General features: G+C 40.5%; 1 protein-coding gene across 2 annotated transcripts; it reads right to left on the bottom strand.

Moving 5' to 3' along the window:
* Positions 1–1,825: 1,825 nt before the first annotated feature.
* LOX (lysyl oxidase) lies at positions 1,826–17,432 on the bottom strand. 2 transcript variants are annotated; one of them, XM_027969995.2, is made up of 7 exons: positions 16,509–17,432; positions 16,051–16,159; positions 14,844–14,981; positions 13,158–13,314; positions 9,346–9,441; positions 8,868–8,983; positions 1,826–5,330 (listed from the first exon to the last, which is right to left on the bottom strand). In XM_027969995.2, exons 1-7 carry the CDS (start codon positions 17,140–17,142, stop codon positions 5,324–5,326), a joined length of 1,257 nt encoding a protein of 418 aa, XP_027825796.1. In that variant the 5' UTR covers positions 17,143–17,432; the 3' UTR covers positions 1,826–5,323. The 2 variants fall into 2 exon arrangements, with proteins under 2 accessions (XP_027825796.1, XP_014951438.2); XM_015095952.3 differs by lacking the exon at positions 1,826–5,330 and having other exon boundaries at positions 8,864–8,983.
* Positions 17,433–17,891: the final 459 nt, after the last annotated feature.

Genomic DNA, 17,891 nt, shown 5'->3' with positions numbered 1-17,891 from the left:
GAGTTGGTGATGGACAGGGAGGCCTGGCGTGTTGCGATTCATGGGGTCCCAAAGAGTTGGACACAAATGAGCAACTGAACTGAACTGAAAACACATAACTAAGTCAGTGTGTCCTTGTTTGATCCTGAATCAAACAAATCAACTTAAAAAAAAAATGTAAGACAATTGGTGAAATTTGACTGCTAATTTGATGATATTAAGGAACTGTTACCTTAATTTTACTGCAGTGAAAGGAACATATTTATTGATGACAACCAACTTTAGATAACTTCATAATGGAAGTATTGAATGAAAATCTAGAATATTCTGATAAGGCAAACTCTTAACCCTAAGATGTTTTTCTAAGCACATTCAAATGAGACTACTGTTTGAGGTTAAAACTCTTATTGGCCTCTTGATCATCAAAAGAGAAAAAAAACACAGAGGACCACCTGTTGCTAAATTGTGGAATCCTGTAGACTCTAATCCTATAGTTTCTAATACACAGAAGTATTCCTTTTAGAAAATTGGGGAGCAAGGGGTGGAAAATAACGCTTTGTATGCTTAGCTCCTGATAAGTCTTCTCAAACTCTGAAAGAGTAACAGGATAACTCCCTGTGGACAAAAAGTCATCTCTGGTCAGCCTGAGCCTTGGAGAAAATCTTGACATTGTAGGTCACTTTCTGGAGAACTAGTTGCCTAAATTAGTGAAGAAGTTGCACCACGTATGTGTTTTCCATCCCATTCCTCTTACTTCGTCCCCTCAGATCTCTCATCTGCAAAGCAAATTTAACCCAGTTGCTGATGCTCTTGGACTCAGGCGCAGAAACGTCAGGGATGAGTTGCGCCACTCTTGCCTCTCACCCCAGCATCAACCACGTGTAAATTTTTCTATATAATGGATTAAAAAGAATGGTGAAAACACTAAGATAATACTGCAAGGGAGAGGGGGTACAGCTGATTACTGTTACTCTCACCCAACTCTCTCATTACAGCCGCAGTTCTTCCAGAACACTAATATTTTGCTGTGTTTTTTCCTGAGGTTTTCATTCCCCACTTTTTCTGCCATTGAATTGTACCCACTCTAGAGGGACTGTGACTACTTAGAATGTATGTTTGATTAATGAACTAATAATAATGAACAGTGCCTGAAACAGCGAACACTGGGTGACACCAAAGTAATCATCTTTTACACTAACACCTTTCCTTGAGCAGGTGAGGAAAGCAGGAAATCGGTGGCTTCCAGTGTCGCTATGTCCTACTACTGTCAAAAATGAAAACTGCCAGCCACAAGCCTACGTCTAGTTTACCTGCAAGAGCTCCTTAAAGGTAAATTGTTTGTGGATTAATTATTGTTCTCCCAAAACACGTGCTTACAGTTTGGGGCCTGTTTGTCTTCTTAGGCTACTAGCTTCAAGTTAATCTGGTACACATTTAAAGAAGGATTACTGTGATAGCAATGTTTCTCTTCATATAAATAATTTGTATCTTGAGCCAGATGTGTCCCCTGGGTGCACATATGCTCATGAGTATTTCTAAGAAATGCAGATCAAAAGAGAGGCGAATCAAAACAGAGTTATTCTTTCTGTGCCTGTTCCGCATCCTTGGAAGTGGTTGGTAATGATAACAAAAGTTAGAATCTGTTCCGGTATGATAGTTTCTTTTTAAAATATCAGCTAGATTTTTATCCATTATAGACAAGTTTCAAGTCGTGTGAGCTTGATAAACAGTTTGTTAATATAAAAGGCAATTAAGCAAAATCACCAACCATACACATGGCTTTAAGATCTTAATCTAAGTGAAATTCATATCATTCATTTATATGTAACAACAAATGACCACTCTAGACACTTGAAATCATTTATTCAAGGCATTTTTACATAATCTTGCAATCATAGTATAGGCATATAATAAAAGAATGTGAGAGTCTAAAGAAGATTATAAAGCCAGTGTCTGGGCATTTAAAATAAGAGCTCTTCAAAAAAAAGTTAAAAATGTTTTACAACTAGTATTCCTGAAAAATTTGGAAGAAACTAAAACTTCATTAAAAACATTACAATACCAAATCACATGTTACGTAGTTCATAGCAAGCAGTTATATATTAAATGTTTATATCCTGTGAGCTAAGACAACACATTTTACATTCAAGTTGAAATAATTCAGCACCATTTTGATTAGAAGGATAAATGACATGCTTTAAGCATTCAGAAGTGGCCCAAGACTTTCGGTAGCTGGGAATGAAGTGTGGCTATTGATTGTAATATATAGAAAAGGGTAGTTTTACTTATTAGTTATACTGTTAGTATCAAAACAAGTTATTTTTAAAACAAAATGTCTTCTGATCAGAAGTTCAGTATTTTAACATAATTTGGTAAAGAGAAATTCTTAGTACCATGATTTTAATGAACTGCATTTCCTCTACAGTCTGAATATTGAGATTATGAGTGTGATGATCTCCTATGAGGTCAAGGAGAAAAAAGAAAACATTTGTTCTTCATTATTAAAAATAATATCTAATAATTAGCAATTGTGAATGTCATTATGTAAAAATATAAAGATTTCCTGGAAATAGGAAAGTTATGTGAGACTGAATCCTAGCCTTAGAAGGCAAGACATCTTTAATACAAACTGTGGTCTGAATAATTATGAGGCCACTAATATGGCATGTGGGAGACTCAATAAGTTATCTTCCTATTTTTTCACAGTCTGTGTTTTAAAACCAGTCTCTTTTCAATACTCAAAATTCTTTGTTTTATTTCTATTTCCTACTTAAAAGATTTTTTAATTTAGAGTTTGGTAAGGCTGGATTATGTTTTTTATTAATGGATACATTTTACCAACTAATCATTATCTGTGAGTTTTGGTGGTTATTCAGAGAAGAGATTCTTTGAGGTTCAAAAATACTGAGCATTAAATCAATATTTGTGAGTTATTTGAGAGTGTTTAGGAGTGATTAGGGGTGGGGAGGAATATTTAAGGAATAAGTGAGACTCTTTAACCTTTTAATTGAATTTTTTTCCCCAAATCAATGAAATAGTACGTGTTATATTTAAAAGGCAGAGATTTCAGGGATTGGAAAGATAGTTTTAATTATTAGTAACACATACATGTATATATGTATTCATTTTAAACTTATTTTTTAATAAAATATGGTCATGAAAAACAATAGTGCTTTAAATAGAAATTTTTTAGACATGTACTTATGATGTTAAAAATGAGATAGTTGAACCTAATGAGTAATAATGACATTTTGAATACTTAATGAGGTTAGGGACAGCCTTTTTCATATCCTAATGCCTAGCATGTTAGTCCCTAGCATATTTTCGGCCCTAAAATGATGGATTTACAGGCAGATGGCAGGCCAATGGAATGATAGTAAACACATCTCATATGTATCCAAAGGCCATGATATTAGCTAGCTTTTAGTATAGGGGTAAGAATCTTGATGAAATGATAGGTCGTAAATCTGTAGATGCCAGTCTGGCTCAGTATTATACTGACAGTAGTTTTTGTTTTTTAAAAAAGCAAGTATATTAAAATATCTCTATTAGAAAAGATTATAATTTTAAAGGATCGTTCTACAATCTTAAAACTAAAAGCGATCGAAGGCAAAGAGGTACATCAAAGAAGCTATTCCATAGCTCAGATACTAGCTCAATGGAAATTCTGGGTCTCTATCAAGCTGTCTGTGTTGTCTCATGGTAAGTGTGTGCCTGGCAGATGAGGCTCCTGCAGCCCGCTCTATCTCCCCTGACGACTGCCCACCTCTAGCCCTTCTTACAGTGCAAAGCACTCGGTGAGTGAAGAATGGTTGGTAGTTGGTGCTAACTTTACAACTGTATGACACAATATAGGGATGCCACTCATTTTAAAATTCTACCTAATGTGTCTTGGCACTGGAAATACCTTGCTTGGGATTTTAATACTGGTTAAGAGAGGAAAACTTCTGCTTCAGCACCACTAACTTTAAAAGTGTAATTTGATCTCTTTCTCCATCTTTTGAATCTAGGAAAAAAAGAAATTCTCCAAATTCTGATGTGGCACATGGTTTCACAGTTTAAAATAAAATCACAGCTGTCTCATTATGCAACACACTCCTTGGTTTTGCAGAAAGCTGTTCTTTTTTTGTCCCCCTTATTCACCAATGTCTCAAGCATGTAATGCTATGTGCTTTGCTAGTTTGTATTATGTTTCAGATACACACACAAAAAAAACACGTATGACTGATTCCTGGATGACCTAGAATGTTTGTGTATTCATATACATTATGTCATCTATTCTGGATAATTTAAAAAATGTTAGTCTTACTCTTTTTAAAGCTGATCATTTAAAAAAGTGTAGAAAAGTTGAAAATCCTGTTTCTCACTAATATTTCTAAGTATTTTAGAGACAGTTGTGGCCTGGGGGACTTTTTTGTATGATTTTTATGTCAGCAAGGGAGTTTTTTTGGCTAATAGTTAAAGATACTAAAATGCATACTATCTTTGAATGTATCGCATCTATCATCAGAATGACTTCCCACTGATACAGTTGTCCTATGTCTAGCAGATCCCCAGAACAGTAATTTTAAGAATGTCACTGAAAAGGTCTCTGCCCATAGTAAAATTAAAGAATAGAGGGGCGCATCAACAAATGTCAGACACAAGTTGGGCAGCTCAATTACTTAATTCGTTCCAAAACAAAAGCTGACTTAAGTCAGAATGAACTTGTACATTTGACAGAAAGAAAGGAGTTTATCTACTAATTTTTAAAATGTAAACAAATTTTATATAGGGATGTAACTATCTGAATACATATATTGCCATTTCTCTGCTATATAGTAACATCTTGACACCAATGGTAACCTGTTTGTTCCTCCCTCAGTACCAAATGTGTCCATATCTATTTAAACAGTAGGAGCTTCATTTCTAAAGTGATCTATGCTAGGACATATATAAGCCAGTTATTATTAAGTTTCACTAAAGTTTTAGAACTTTAGAAAAGTCTCAGTTTAAAATAATTTTGACTCACTCATTGAATTTTCTTTTCCTTTTGCACTATAATTTCAGAAGAAGCATAAGAAATCTGGATTTCTCTGAAAGAGCCAAGTGTGCAATTACAGAATTGAAACACTGTGTTAATTCACAAAGTAATGTGAATAATAATAAAAATTTCCCAAATAATGCCGATTGAAATGTTCAAAATCCAGTTATGTGCTTTGTTATAAAACAGTCCAAACAAAAATTCTTTTGTTGTTTTCTGTTCTCTCTTTCAAAATACATAAATCCTACTGAAGTTAATCTATTTTTTTCCACTTCAGAACACCAGGCACTGATATATCCTTTGGGAGTTTTGGCTTGCTTTCTAATACCTAGATTAAGGAAACAAAATAAAACAAGTTATTAACCTGATGATACTCTGAATAGAGTATAGTAGACAAGTTTAAAGTCACCTTAAAAAAAATTATATATATATATGACAATTTCCCTCCACCTATGTAACAGTCACCTTCTGAAATTATCCATTAATACATTATTTAATACATGATTTGAAGATGGTGACTATGTCAATAGGAGAAAATTTATGCCTGATACCTACAAACTTGATGTTTAGAGTTAAAAGAAACACCCTCTGAAACATGTAAGAATAAAGCAGGGCTTACAGGACCACCAGTCCTCGCCAAGTGAGTTGACTCTAGGCAGCTAGTGTGGCAGGCCCACCAAGAAGCAGGTTCATGACCTTCATACTGTCCTGCATTGGCTGTTTCCCAGCAAGGTTCTGAATATAGAATGTTAACACTAACAGGCCAAGACTGGGTCAAAGCCAGTAAATCAAATACTGTATTTATACTGGGATCACTGATCCATATGTACGTGAAATAAGAATCACTTAGTCCAGATTATAAACCATCAGTTTCTAAATAATTTCTGTGAATTTATTCCCAAGTAGTTTCTGTGAAAAAATAATTTAATGATGGTATCTTAGAACTGAACTGAGTCCAGAGTCACCTGGATCATTCATTGGGTTTACAGTAAGGAAAATGAGAGAGAGGGGATATACCCAAGGCACACACTTCCTTACTGGGTGTTTTTACACACCAATACCTAGTGGCTCAGATGGTAAAGAATCTTCCTGCAATGCAAGAGACCCAGGTTCAATTTCTAGTTCAGGAAGATCCCCTGGAGAAGGAAATGGCAACCTACTCCAGTATTTTTGCCTGGGAAATCCCATGGACAGGGGAGCCTGGCGGGCTATAGTCCACAGGGTCACAAACAGTCGGACACGACTGAAGCGACGAACACAAACACACAGAACACACTCAGATATTTGATTAGCATGAAAAACAACCAGTGAACTAAAAGATATGTCTTTAAGAGTTTTGTGGGTTTTTTTTTTTTATTACAATAACATTACCAAGGGAATCACACACACGCTGCTGCTTACAGAGTCGCTGAGCGACCATGTGGCTTTAGGCAAGATACACACCTTGCTCAGGAAACCTCAGAGACTCCCCATGGTCACCAGGATGAAGCTGAGACTTTTCAGCTTGCTCTTCAGTGCTCACTTTGATCTCGTCCCAACCTTTCCATTCTTCTTGCCCATGAAATTTATGCCTTAGCCAGGCTAACTTGCTTTTCCAAACATGCCCTGCAGTTTCGTCTTGCCATGTAGTTGCGGGTGATGTTGACTCCTCCTAGCATGGCCCTCCTTAACTCTCCCCAGTGCAGTCCTCCTCAGCCCTCAAGGCCCAATTCAAGTGCTGTCCTAAAGCCACAGCCAGAGAAAATTTCTCTTTCCTCTGAACTCTGATCCCTATCAAGGGAGGTGGAACTGAGAGTCAAAATACAAGAAGCGGGTATCATTCTCCTAAAGGTGGGGGTTTAAGTCGAGGTTTTTGTACCTCTCCCATTATTTTCCACTCATAGACATGTATGAGATTGTTATTTAATTACAAATCACTACCTATGAGTCCTTTAACTTGCATATTTTCATCTGATCCGTATTGGTCATTAAAGTTTTTCATCAACCACTCTTATAATTCATAGTCAATGACAACTGGCTAAAATGAAAAAAGGGAAAGAAACTCCCTGCTGGAACAGAGTAACAGTTTTTATTTGCTCTAAATGTCTATCAGTATCCAACCCAATGATTCTGCTGATGATAAACAAGAAAGTCACTTTCTATACAGCAATAGAATCACCTCTCTGACTTTTTCCTCATAGGAGGTCAGCAGTTGTACCTGAGGGTCACTTAGCTTATCATCGCAGAGGTCCTCCTGTTTCTAATGCATTTTATTTTAGCACAACCCCCCCCCCCCATGGAATTTAAGCATTGTATCAAAAAAGTGCCAGTAAATAAATAATGAGTGAATAAATTATGGAATTATAAAAATTAAGAGAAATTAATAATTTTACATTGTTATATTCCTTTTCTGGGGATTTTCAGTTATACTGTGATCAGTTCCACACAGTGTGGGCCATAAACCCAGCCAGGTTTTCTGTATTTCAGGCATGTTCAGAAGAAGAATTTATTTGATAATCTTTCAGTCCTACACCTTTGTTTCTCATAGACTACATATGTCTCTAATGCTATGATCACACGTAAAAAACACAGGCTTTGCTCCTTTATGGAATAAGGAAAAGGCTCCTCTCCAAGGTGAATGTAGCCCAGTCCACAGTGCACAGCATGGGCTGCTTTAAGCTCCACTGTTCCCCTGGCCATTAGCCCCCGAGTAGTCGATAAAATATGCACAACCAGATAGGTTCATGTGGAGTTAGTTCAGAAAGCCCACAAACTACAGGTTCGTGTGCAGTAATCATTGCCCTGGTTTGTGTAACAGGGAAAAATTTCTATTAAGTTTCCAGTGTGGTTCTGTTAGACACCTTTCTACTAACTAGTGCCTCTCTCACATCACAGCAAACCTGGCTTGTGTTCAGTATCACTCTAATGGTATTTTATTGTTGGGAATGTATCCCTCCCAGGTGGCATATGAGTTAGAATCTATAACCCAGCATCACTAGGGCAGGCAGTGCCTCAGGTCAGGGTGGGACAGAGACACACGAAGGCAAAACTGCCCAACTTTCTTCCATTACTCTCGTCAAAGCACCACGTCTATCACAACTGCTGGGATTCCTTCTAAAATGTCATCCAAAGAAGGGCTTTAGGACTAGAGAAATTATGAAGGCATCTCCTCACAGCCCTTCTTTTGCAAGGCATTTCCTTATTACTTGTGTTTATAGAACTCAAATGTGTGGAATCTTGATTTCTACAGAGCAGCTGGTCTGACCTCTTCAGTTGTGTACTCTAAGGCAGTGACTTTCAAAATGTATTTTGAAGAATTCTAGGAATTTTTTCAGGGCTCCTTCATGGACTATGAGGAAGAGGCCAGAAACCCAACTCTTTGGACCCCCACAAGGTCACCCACACTGTATATTTTACAGATTCAGCTGCCACACAGGCTTTGTGGGTAAATACATGTGTTCTGTGTCTTGTCTTAAAAGCTAAGTTTCAGGGTGATTAAAAACCTGAGCATATCTCCTCCTCCATTCTCTTGTTGTTTTTGTTTAGTCCCTTATTTGTATATATCTCTTTTGTAATCCCGTGGCCTATATAGCTCACCAGGCTCCTTTGTCCATTGGATCTCCCAGTCAAGAATACTGGAATGGGTTGCCATTTCCTTCTCCAGGGGATCTTCCAGGGATCAAATCTGTGACTCTGTTTTCTAGCATTATCAAAAAAGGATCAGCTCCAATTATATGATAGTGCAGACTCTCTCTCATTTTCTACCTTTGACCTATTTTACAAGGACGCTGCAGTAGTAGTGAAAACAGATGTATGTGTAGAATGCCTATCAATGAATTAAAACTTATCATCAAGAGAATTACTTAGCTAGGCAAATGGGACTCACGGTGAAATTGTGCAGCCCGAGGCATATGCGTGATGTCCTGTGTAGCGAATTTCACAGCGGACGACATTATTGGAATAGTCTGACTCAGGCACCAAATAGCTGGGATTCACACTGACCTAGGCAAAACAAACATCATCCGTGTTTCAGATTTCATCAGCAGTGTTTACAGGTTAATTTTTTTCCTCTTTCCAGGATGGAGCCTAAAATAGAGGCAGCATAATTCAACTAAATCAGGCAAGGAAGAGGCTGTAAGTTAGGCATGTGCTTCAAGTCTGGAGTTTTTGAAGGAGGCTGGATCTTTTTCCATAAAGTTCTTTCAAATAAGAATTTTTAAAATATATCTAGGTTAGTTTAAAAGTAGTTCTAGAAGATGTATAATTGCTTGCAGGACCATGAATATTTAACATTTGACTCCAGAGAGTAAGCCCACTGAGTTGCAATTTAAATACATTATGGGTACATATTCAAAGTTCTCTACCTTGAGAATATAGTTTCCAGGTTTGACATCAGTGATATCAATCCATTGACAGTCTATGTCTGCATTATAGGTATCATAGCAGCCAGGACTCAAGCCCTGAAACAAATAAAATTCAAAAATTAAAAGGATGGTATATGGTTAGAGTGTGCTAAAGAATATGCTTATTATTTGCAAATTAAATTTTAATTTAGTACTTACAAGAGTTTGACATAAAACTATACTTATATTGCATCTCCTTTGAGAAGTATATATTACTCAGCCTTATAGCACCTCCAGCTAAAAAAAATACAGGACTAATATAAGTAGTAGTACATCTCGCTTAAAATTGTAATAAATCACTAGTGATAAATACAATCTTAAGTGACAAAATAGGCCTCCACCAAAATCCTTGAATATTACCAGTTCAGGAATAAAGGCCACATAATAATCAATTTAGCTCAAATGTCGTCCTATCAGTGGAACTCTCTCCAATTTCTGTTCTTGGAAATTACCTTGCTATACTCTGAAAGCCCATGATACTCAATTTATGTATACATTTTATGCTATTTATCCTTCTATTCTCTATATTAAAATCATCCTATATAAGAATGAATCTACTAGAGATTGTAAGCTCCCTAAGGATGGAGTCTTATTGCATTTTTGAATAGTTAACACTTATGAAGTATGTATTATGTGCCAGGAGCAATTTTAAGCATGTTTTATATATATATATAAAAATTTAATTCTCACAACTACACAAGGCAGAAGGTAGTATTAACACATTTTATGAATGAAGAAACTAAGGCTGTATAAGGTCAAATAGATCATCCAAGAATAAATAGCTGGTAAGTGGCTGAGCTGGTTTTGAGTTTAGGCATTTGGGGTCCAAGGTCCCTGTTTGTAACCACCACGCTGTAATCTTTCTCACATCATCACTGAATATTTTGTTGTTGTGTTAAAGGGATGAATGCCACGTCAACTCTACTTGCTCAGATACTCACTTCAGTAGTAAATGAGTGCCTTCTAGTGGCTGAGAGGAGAAAAACACCACTAAGATACGGTTCTTGCCCTCCAGCAAGTTAGTCTGGAGAAATTTGCTCAAATTGGAATCCATAGGTATATTCTTGATTCCACAGATTCTTTATCAGAAGTTTTCACTGTTGTATTTTCATTCTAATACTAGTCAAAGTAAATTTAAAAGAATAGGCTGCAGTCATTTAAACTCAGTATTGCTTGGTGCTTAAGATCACCTTGGCCACCAGAGAGAGGGCAGAATCGTCTGGAGCATGCTGGACCAGTGCTGGTTTGCCTAGGCCTCGATTTGGGAAGAACGGAGGGGCTCTGTGTTCTCATACAGTACACAACCGTACAGACAGGCCAGACTCAGAAAGGACCTGTGCCACTGCAATGAAAACTGTTTTCCCACGCGGGTCCGTGCCAACCTGTAATCATTGATTAACCTTATGCTGCGTAGTCAATATATTGTGAAGAATTTTCAGTTTCTGATTTCCAGCACATAATTCTTATTCTGGCACAGAGTATATACTCAGTGTTAGCTATTATCGTTGCTACTTCTTCTACTAGTACCACCTTCATGGCACTGTAAGGGATTCACCAAATTAGATACCTATTTAAAACTGGTTTAAATAATGCTTATCTTACCTTCAAGTGAACAAGAGCACTTTAAAGAATGCTGACATTGGCACTCTATCTTACTCAGATGGCAGAATTTAAGTATAAGTTTTGATTATTTGAACTGGCAAACAAAAAAAGGGGGGTTTTCAGGGCAGTAAGCAAACAGGCATTTCCTGTATTCAAACTTTAAAAACTTAAAAAATGTAGAACCACAGCCAAGACTATATAAATTAACTATTTGGTTTTAGCCAAACGTAACTATTGCAAAGAGATCCAACCATTCCATTCTAAAGGAGGTCAGCCCTGGGATTTCTTTGGAAGGAATGATGCTAAAACTGAAACTCCAGTACTTTGGCCACCTCATGCGAAGAGTTGACTCATTGGAAAAGACTCTGATGCTGGGAAGGATTGGGGGCAGGAGGAGAAGGGGACGGAAGGGGACGACAGAGGATGAGATGGCTGGATGGCATTACCAACTCGATGGATGTGAGTTTGAGTGAACTCCGGGAATTGGTGATGGACAGGGAGGCCTGGCATGCTGCAATTCATGGGGTCTCAAAGAGTCGGACACGGCTGAGCGACTGAACTGAACTGAACTGAACTGAACTATTACATAAATGAATGAGGTTAATGTAATTTCTAGCTTCATATAGATTTAATACGCAAATTCTTTGCAACCCCATGGATTATACAGTCCATGGAATTCTCCAGGACAGAATACTGAAATGGGTAGCCTTTCCCTTCTGCAGGGGATCTTCTCAACTCACAGATCGAACCCAGATCTCTCACATTGCATATGGATTCTTTACCCAGCTGAGGGAAGGGAAGTCCAGGAATTTATATGAGAGTATAAATATAAAGAAGTTATATCTAGTTTTATATTTGGATACATTTTAAAGGGCCATAATATAACTAAGTCAACACTGAGGCTTTGTGAAGAAAATTTTTCCCTTTAAAGGAAGCCCATGTTCAAGAGACAACCAGTGTAGTGAAAAACACAAATACATTAGTCATTTGCAGTGTAAGATCTAGTGAATAGTGGTTAAATAGGATATAAAATGGAGGATAATTAATAAGAAAGCTACCACATAAAATGAAGTAGGGTCACCAGCCAAGGAGTTGGGGGAGTCACATGCTGCCTATAGTCTTAGATTCAAATATTTGAGCATTGAGCTGTTCAGAGTGCCTCTTCTAAGTGAAGAGAGTCAACTCAAGGTACCCTGCACTGGCAGGTGCTGTGGGACGTAGGGATCACTGGGTGAAAAGGGAATCTTTACACAAACATACGTGTAATGTGAGGTTACATCTTCTTTTTCTTAGAGTAAGCGCTGCCCCAGGGTGAGAGGAACTGAACCTTTCGCCTTCCAATTGCTATGATGTTTTAAGCCCAGAGAAAGAAGGAATGATAATATTTAGGTCACCAGAAAGCTTCCTGCCACAGCCCTGGAATTTGCTTCCCAAGATGCCAGCTGCTGATCCTCTATGCCCTGAGTTACGTATATTCACTACTCCCTGCCAAGATTTCCGCTGGAGTAAAATTATAATGTCCTTTTACAAATTAGGGTTTCTTATGGAAATACTGGCACGGCTTTTAACTGACACACATTTTCCCATTATAAGACATGCAAACTGCTTAGGACAGCACTATTTTTAAAAATCCATCCAAAGGACATCTGACATCAATTATACCGTAGGTTTAAATATATATGCATGGAGAAAGAAACTGTCCTTCTGCTCTTCTCTGCATGATTAAAAGAGACATTTTTTAAAGTGCTTTTTAAGAAACTTATTTCTGTCCTTTTGCTAACCCCAACCACCATTCTATTTTTAGCTCAGATGGAGAGAGAGTTTTGCAGGTGACAAAACATCTCTCTTCTATAGTTACTTACCAGTTGAGTTAAAGAATACAGGATGAGTGCAAAAATGGGAAACTCTTCCGATCTTTTCAGATAATAGACTATTGCTCTTCATTGTGGAACATAGCAAGTATCCACCGTGACCTTCTGTGTTGATGGAATACTTTTTAAACGTAATTTGGATCATCAAGCCGTCACTTTCCTTTTCCCAATAATGTACCGTTTGGACTAGATGACCCCCTGAGTAAAAAAGTTTTTCACAAAGATGGCAGGAGGAAAGCAAACAGGTGGCTGCTTTCTCTCTGAAGCGTGTGGGCTCCTGATTCCAGGTCGCCATCCTACCTGTGTGTGGGCAGTGCACGCAAACCGCCTGTGGTAGCCGTAGTCACACGACGTGTCCTCAAGACAGAAGCTCGCCTTGTGGCCCTCAGCCACTCTCCTCTGGGTGCTGGCATCAAGCAGGTCATAGTGGCTGAATTCATCCATGCTGTGGTAATGTCTGACGTCCCACACGACACAGAAACAGCAGTCAGCAACATACAGAGACAGCAGTGAGGATTCTAGATGACCCCCCCCCACACACACACACACACTGCTTCCCACATTTGTTTTTGCATCAAAATTGGGATCAAGTTGAGCTTCTTAAAGCTCGATCCATGCTAGATTTTTTTTTTTTTCCAGGACAAAAATCTATCAAAATGGTAAGGCTTTAGCTTTGGTATGTGGGAAAAAAGCCTTATTTAGAGTCTTGTGCTTTTTTATTCCACCCTGTTTTATCTTAGAAGATTAAATAGAGACAGTAAATCCTCTTTGTTTAAGTGGAACTTGTCGTATGTCCTCTAGTATATCCCCTTTGGCTGCCACTACTGATGCTTCATTCCAAAAGGGAAGAGCAGTCTTCTCTTGGGAGGTTTCTGTGAAATTTTTAGAAATTGTATGCTCACACATTGAATCAGTACTAAAATGCAAAGGAGAAATAAAAGCCTGTTTTATCCACCATTCGTATTTAACTAGTATAAACTTTTATTCATAAATCTACTTCAGCAGCAAAGTAGTTGCTCACTTTTTCTTTTTTTCATTTCATTTAAGTGAAGGTGCTGAACTGTTCATTTTCTCACATAAGAAGAGAACAAAAAGTAATGGCTCAAACTGTCGAAATTTTAAGACCATAAAACAGGATTTCCTGGCAATGAACACCTAAGCAAGTTACCAAGTCATACTGTAGAAGTGGTGGTGGTGTAGTAGCTAAGACATGCCCAACTCTTTGCGACCCCATGGACTGCAACCCACCAGGCTCCTCTGTCCATGGGATTTCCCAAGCAAGAATACTGGAGTGGGTTGCCATTTCTTTCTCCAGGGAATCTTAACAACCCAGGGATTGAGCCCAAGTCTCCTGCATTGCAGGTAGATTCTTTACCACTGACCACCAGGAAAGCCCTACCTGTAGTACACTGGGACCAAATTCTAGTGAAGCTAACTGATGTAATCTTATCGACAGTTTTAATAAGCTGGGCCTAAAAGAGTTTCCAGTTTAAAAGATAACAATATATAGTAACTGATGTATTATCCTAAAGATGGATTTCCTTGATTATGTCAAGTTATATAGAGAAATTCTAAGTATAAATAACAGCAATTTTCTTCCTTTGTGTAAGAATTTATCATATCAAGAATCACCTGTAATTTAGAAAATGAACTTACAGTTGCCAGGAGAAGAAGGGACAGTTAGGGAGTTTGGGATGGTCATGTACACACTGCTATATTTAAAATGGATGACCAGCAAGGACCTATTGTATACCACATGGAACTCTGCTCAATAGTATGTGGCAGCCTGGATAGGAGGGGTTTGGGGGGGGAGAATAGATATATGTATATGTATGGCTGAGTCCCTTCGCTATTTACGTGAAACTGTCACATTGTTAATCAGCTATACCCTACTACAACAAAAAGTTAACTCTTAAAAAACATAAAAAGAATCACCTGTAAAGTGAAAAAGCAACTCAAAAGTACCCAAGAGTCCCATCCACTTACTGGTGACAACTGTGCCATTCCCAGGAATATCTTGGTCGACTTGGTAGGAAATCAGATGTCCCTTGGTTTTTCACTCTCTGGGGAAATCTTAGCAGCACCCTGTGATCATAATCTCTGACATCTGCCCTGTATGCTGAGCTGTGATTTTATAAAGAGAAACATTATGATTTTCACAGAATACAAACTAAACTAATATAACTACAAGCAAAACCTTCCAAGATTTCACTGCCCTTTTCTCCCAACGAGGTTATCAGTTCCAAAAGACTAGAGCATTTTACATACATTTTTTCCTCACCCAGTTAAAGAAGATGTAAATTGGGGAAATAACCCTGAAAGAGTATACCCAGATAAGATAAATAATTTAGTAACTTTAAAACAATGGCACTACTGTAAGACTACCATAGGGAATGCAATGGTGTGTGATGCAAGACTCTAGTGGAATGGAAATGATGAGCTTGGATTTCTTCTCTTCTTTTAGCCTGACAGTTATAAAGGAAGTGAAAGAAATTGACACAATAAATAAACATTTCTGTCTTGTAAAATATTTTGTGTGAATATATATTCAAATTCTATTGATAACCTTATTTTACATTTAAAGAAATTGTGTGTCTTATCAAAACATCTTTTACTCCCTCTGCTGGTTTCCCAGCAGCAAACTCAGGGAATTTCATTCCCCAAACTGCTAAGATTTTATTTTAGTACTAATGCAAAAGCAAAGCTCTTGCTCCTGATCTTATTCTGGCTAAAGTAATGCCAAAACAACTAAGTTAATTGTGACTTCAAACAAAAGAAGAAAACAACGACATCCAACTGATGGGTGACACACTGGCCAAGTGGCCCCCGATGTTTTGAGGGGGTTTTAACAAGCTCTTCCATTACAGTATTTTTTCCACGGTATAGTAGTTTAATAGAACGTCATTGGAAACAGTTGGCTCCAAAGTTTAAGGATCTTGGAAAAAGAATCAGAGACCTCCACTCTCCAGGCTAAGGGTTTGCTTAATCTCCCTGATTTATGCCACGGTTTGAAAGTCAGAACCGACAGAAATCTTCCATATTTTAATTTTCCACCCAGGTCAGCATGCCCGAAAGATCACGTTCCACTTCCTAACCCTTGTCTGCACAGAACAAGAGTGGTCAGGATCAAGCACCTGAGGAGCCCCCTGGAACCAAGACGGGGGAGCTAGGCCGAGGAGATCCCAGTTGGTACCTGGCCAAGCAGTTTTCCTCCGCAGCGCATCTCAGGTTGTACATGGCCATCTTTTGCACGTATGTGGAAGCCTGGATGTAGTAGGGATCGGGCACCAGGTCCGGAAGACCTAAACGTCAGCAGGGGATGGGCAAAGCAGTGAGACAATTTAGCGGCCCCCACCCTGGCTCCGGTCCCTCCAAGTGCCTTACTCCTCACCCTTAAGTCAACTGGGCTGCGGTGTTGGGCTGCGGGTAGCAGAAGAATGGGGACGCCCGGGGCTGCAAAGTAAAGTGGAAACGAAGCAGGAGGGGCCAGGGCGCGCGGTTTGCACCAAATTCCAGGGCTGCCTCGGCTGGCGCAGGGGGAGGGATGGGATCTGCACGGACCAAGGCCTGCCGCGCCCAGGCAGCCACGTCGGGGAGACGCGGAGCTGGGGTGACGGTGCGCGGGGGTTAGCGGAGGCTGGGGGTGCTTACCATACTGGAAGTAGCCGGTGCCGTATCCGGGCCGGTACCTGCTCCCAGGCCTGGGCCTTTCGTACGTGTCGTAATAGTTGTAATAGGGGTTGTCGTCGGTGTACTTATAGGGGTTGTACGGGTCGTCGCCCACCATGCCGTCCACGTCCACGCGGTTAGGCGGTCGCAGGTTACTGAGCGTCGGGACCTCTCCCGGTGCCGTCTGGTTATCAGCGCGCGAGGTCCCAGCCTCGTGGGCCCCAGACGTCGAGTAGCCAGCTTGGAACCAGTGGCGGGCGACGGGCCTGGGGCGGCCGGCTGCGGCTGCAGAGGGGCCGGCCGTCCGCACTCGCGCCGCCGCGGTGCGGTTGTTGCGGAGCAGCAGGATTGGTGTGCGCATCTGCGGGGCGGTGGCGTTGGCGGCCCCCGGGGCGGTGGCGCCAGGGTCCCGTCGCCGTTGCGGCTGGTACTGCGAGCCCAGGCTCAGCAGGCTGAACACCTGCCCGTTGTTCTCCCATTGGATCTTCTGGCGCCAGGCGCCGGGAGCCGCCGCCTGTTCGCGAGGGGGCTGCCGGTGGCTGGCGGCCGGCGGGGCGCAGCGCACGAGTGCGCAGAGCTGCAGCGACCCGAGGAGTGCGGTCCAGGCGAAGCGCATTGCTCCCTTTCCTGGACTGTCCCCACTCCGGGAAGACGTAGCTCGGAGGGGGGGAAAAAAAAAAAAAAAACGGGGCTCAAGTCACGTGAGGGAGGGAGAACTCTTCAACCGAGGAGGCGGGCTGGGCGCCCGGGTATCTCAGTCCCTACCAAGCAATGCCTAGGGTGGGCTGCAGACCCTCTGCCGTAAAGGCGGCTGGTGAGACGTGGCACTCTCCTCTCTTCTCTTTCTCAGTCCTTCAGGAAGGCGACGGGGAGCGGCGTGGCGGCCCCGGCGAACGGGCAGTGTCTGGAGTGAAGGAAGGAGGAGAGATTTTTAAACTTTCTGGCACATTTGCAAAGTTACACAAGCCGTTCTGGCCCGGCCGCCCCTCTGCTATTTGTTCACGTAATGTGATTGGAAACGTGCAAGGCGGACAGCTCCTCGCCGCTGCCCCTCCCTCCCTTCCCCTCCCCTACCCAGCTTGTCCTCCTCCCCCCAGACACGTTGCACAGGGAGCGTTAAGGGGAAAGAACAAAACGGAACACACATCCTGAGACACACTCGGCTTAATCTGGGGCGAACATGCAGGAATTTCAAAAGACTCAGACAGGCAAAGGCAGCCAGGCCGTGGGGCGACGCCAAAATATGCATGAAGAAAAATGCTATTAGGTCACCAGCCCTGGAGAGGCGGGAAGTTGGGAGGTGGAGAGGGTGCTGGGGGCGAGAGTCGGGAAAGGGGGGATGGGGTGGGCGGAGGAAAGGTTGTG

Source organism: Ovis aries, chromosome 5 (genome assembly GCF_016772045.2).
Source record: "Ovis aries strain OAR_USU_Benz2616 breed Rambouillet chromosome 5, ARS-UI_Ramb_v3.0, whole genome shotgun sequence".
Classification (NCBI taxonomy): Eukaryota; Metazoa; Chordata; class Mammalia; order Artiodactyla; family Bovidae; genus Ovis; species Ovis aries.
This window is presented reverse-complemented; position numbering and strand designations above follow the sequence as displayed.

Bases quoted from the DNA above. Each gene is read 5' to 3' on its own strand.
- LOX (XM_027969995.2), bottom strand. From the start codon at position 17,142: ATGCGCTTCGCCTGGACCGCACTCCTCGGGTCGCTGCAGCTCTGCGCA. The intron at 16,160-16,508 runs GTAAGCACCCCC...GCTGACGTTTAG, and splicing joins CACCGGCTACTTCCAGTATG to GTCTTCCGGACCTGGTGCCC. The intron at 13,315-14,843 runs GTAAGTGGATGG...GTGGGACGTCAG, and splicing joins GAATGGCACAGTTGTCACCA to ACATTACCACAGCATGGATG.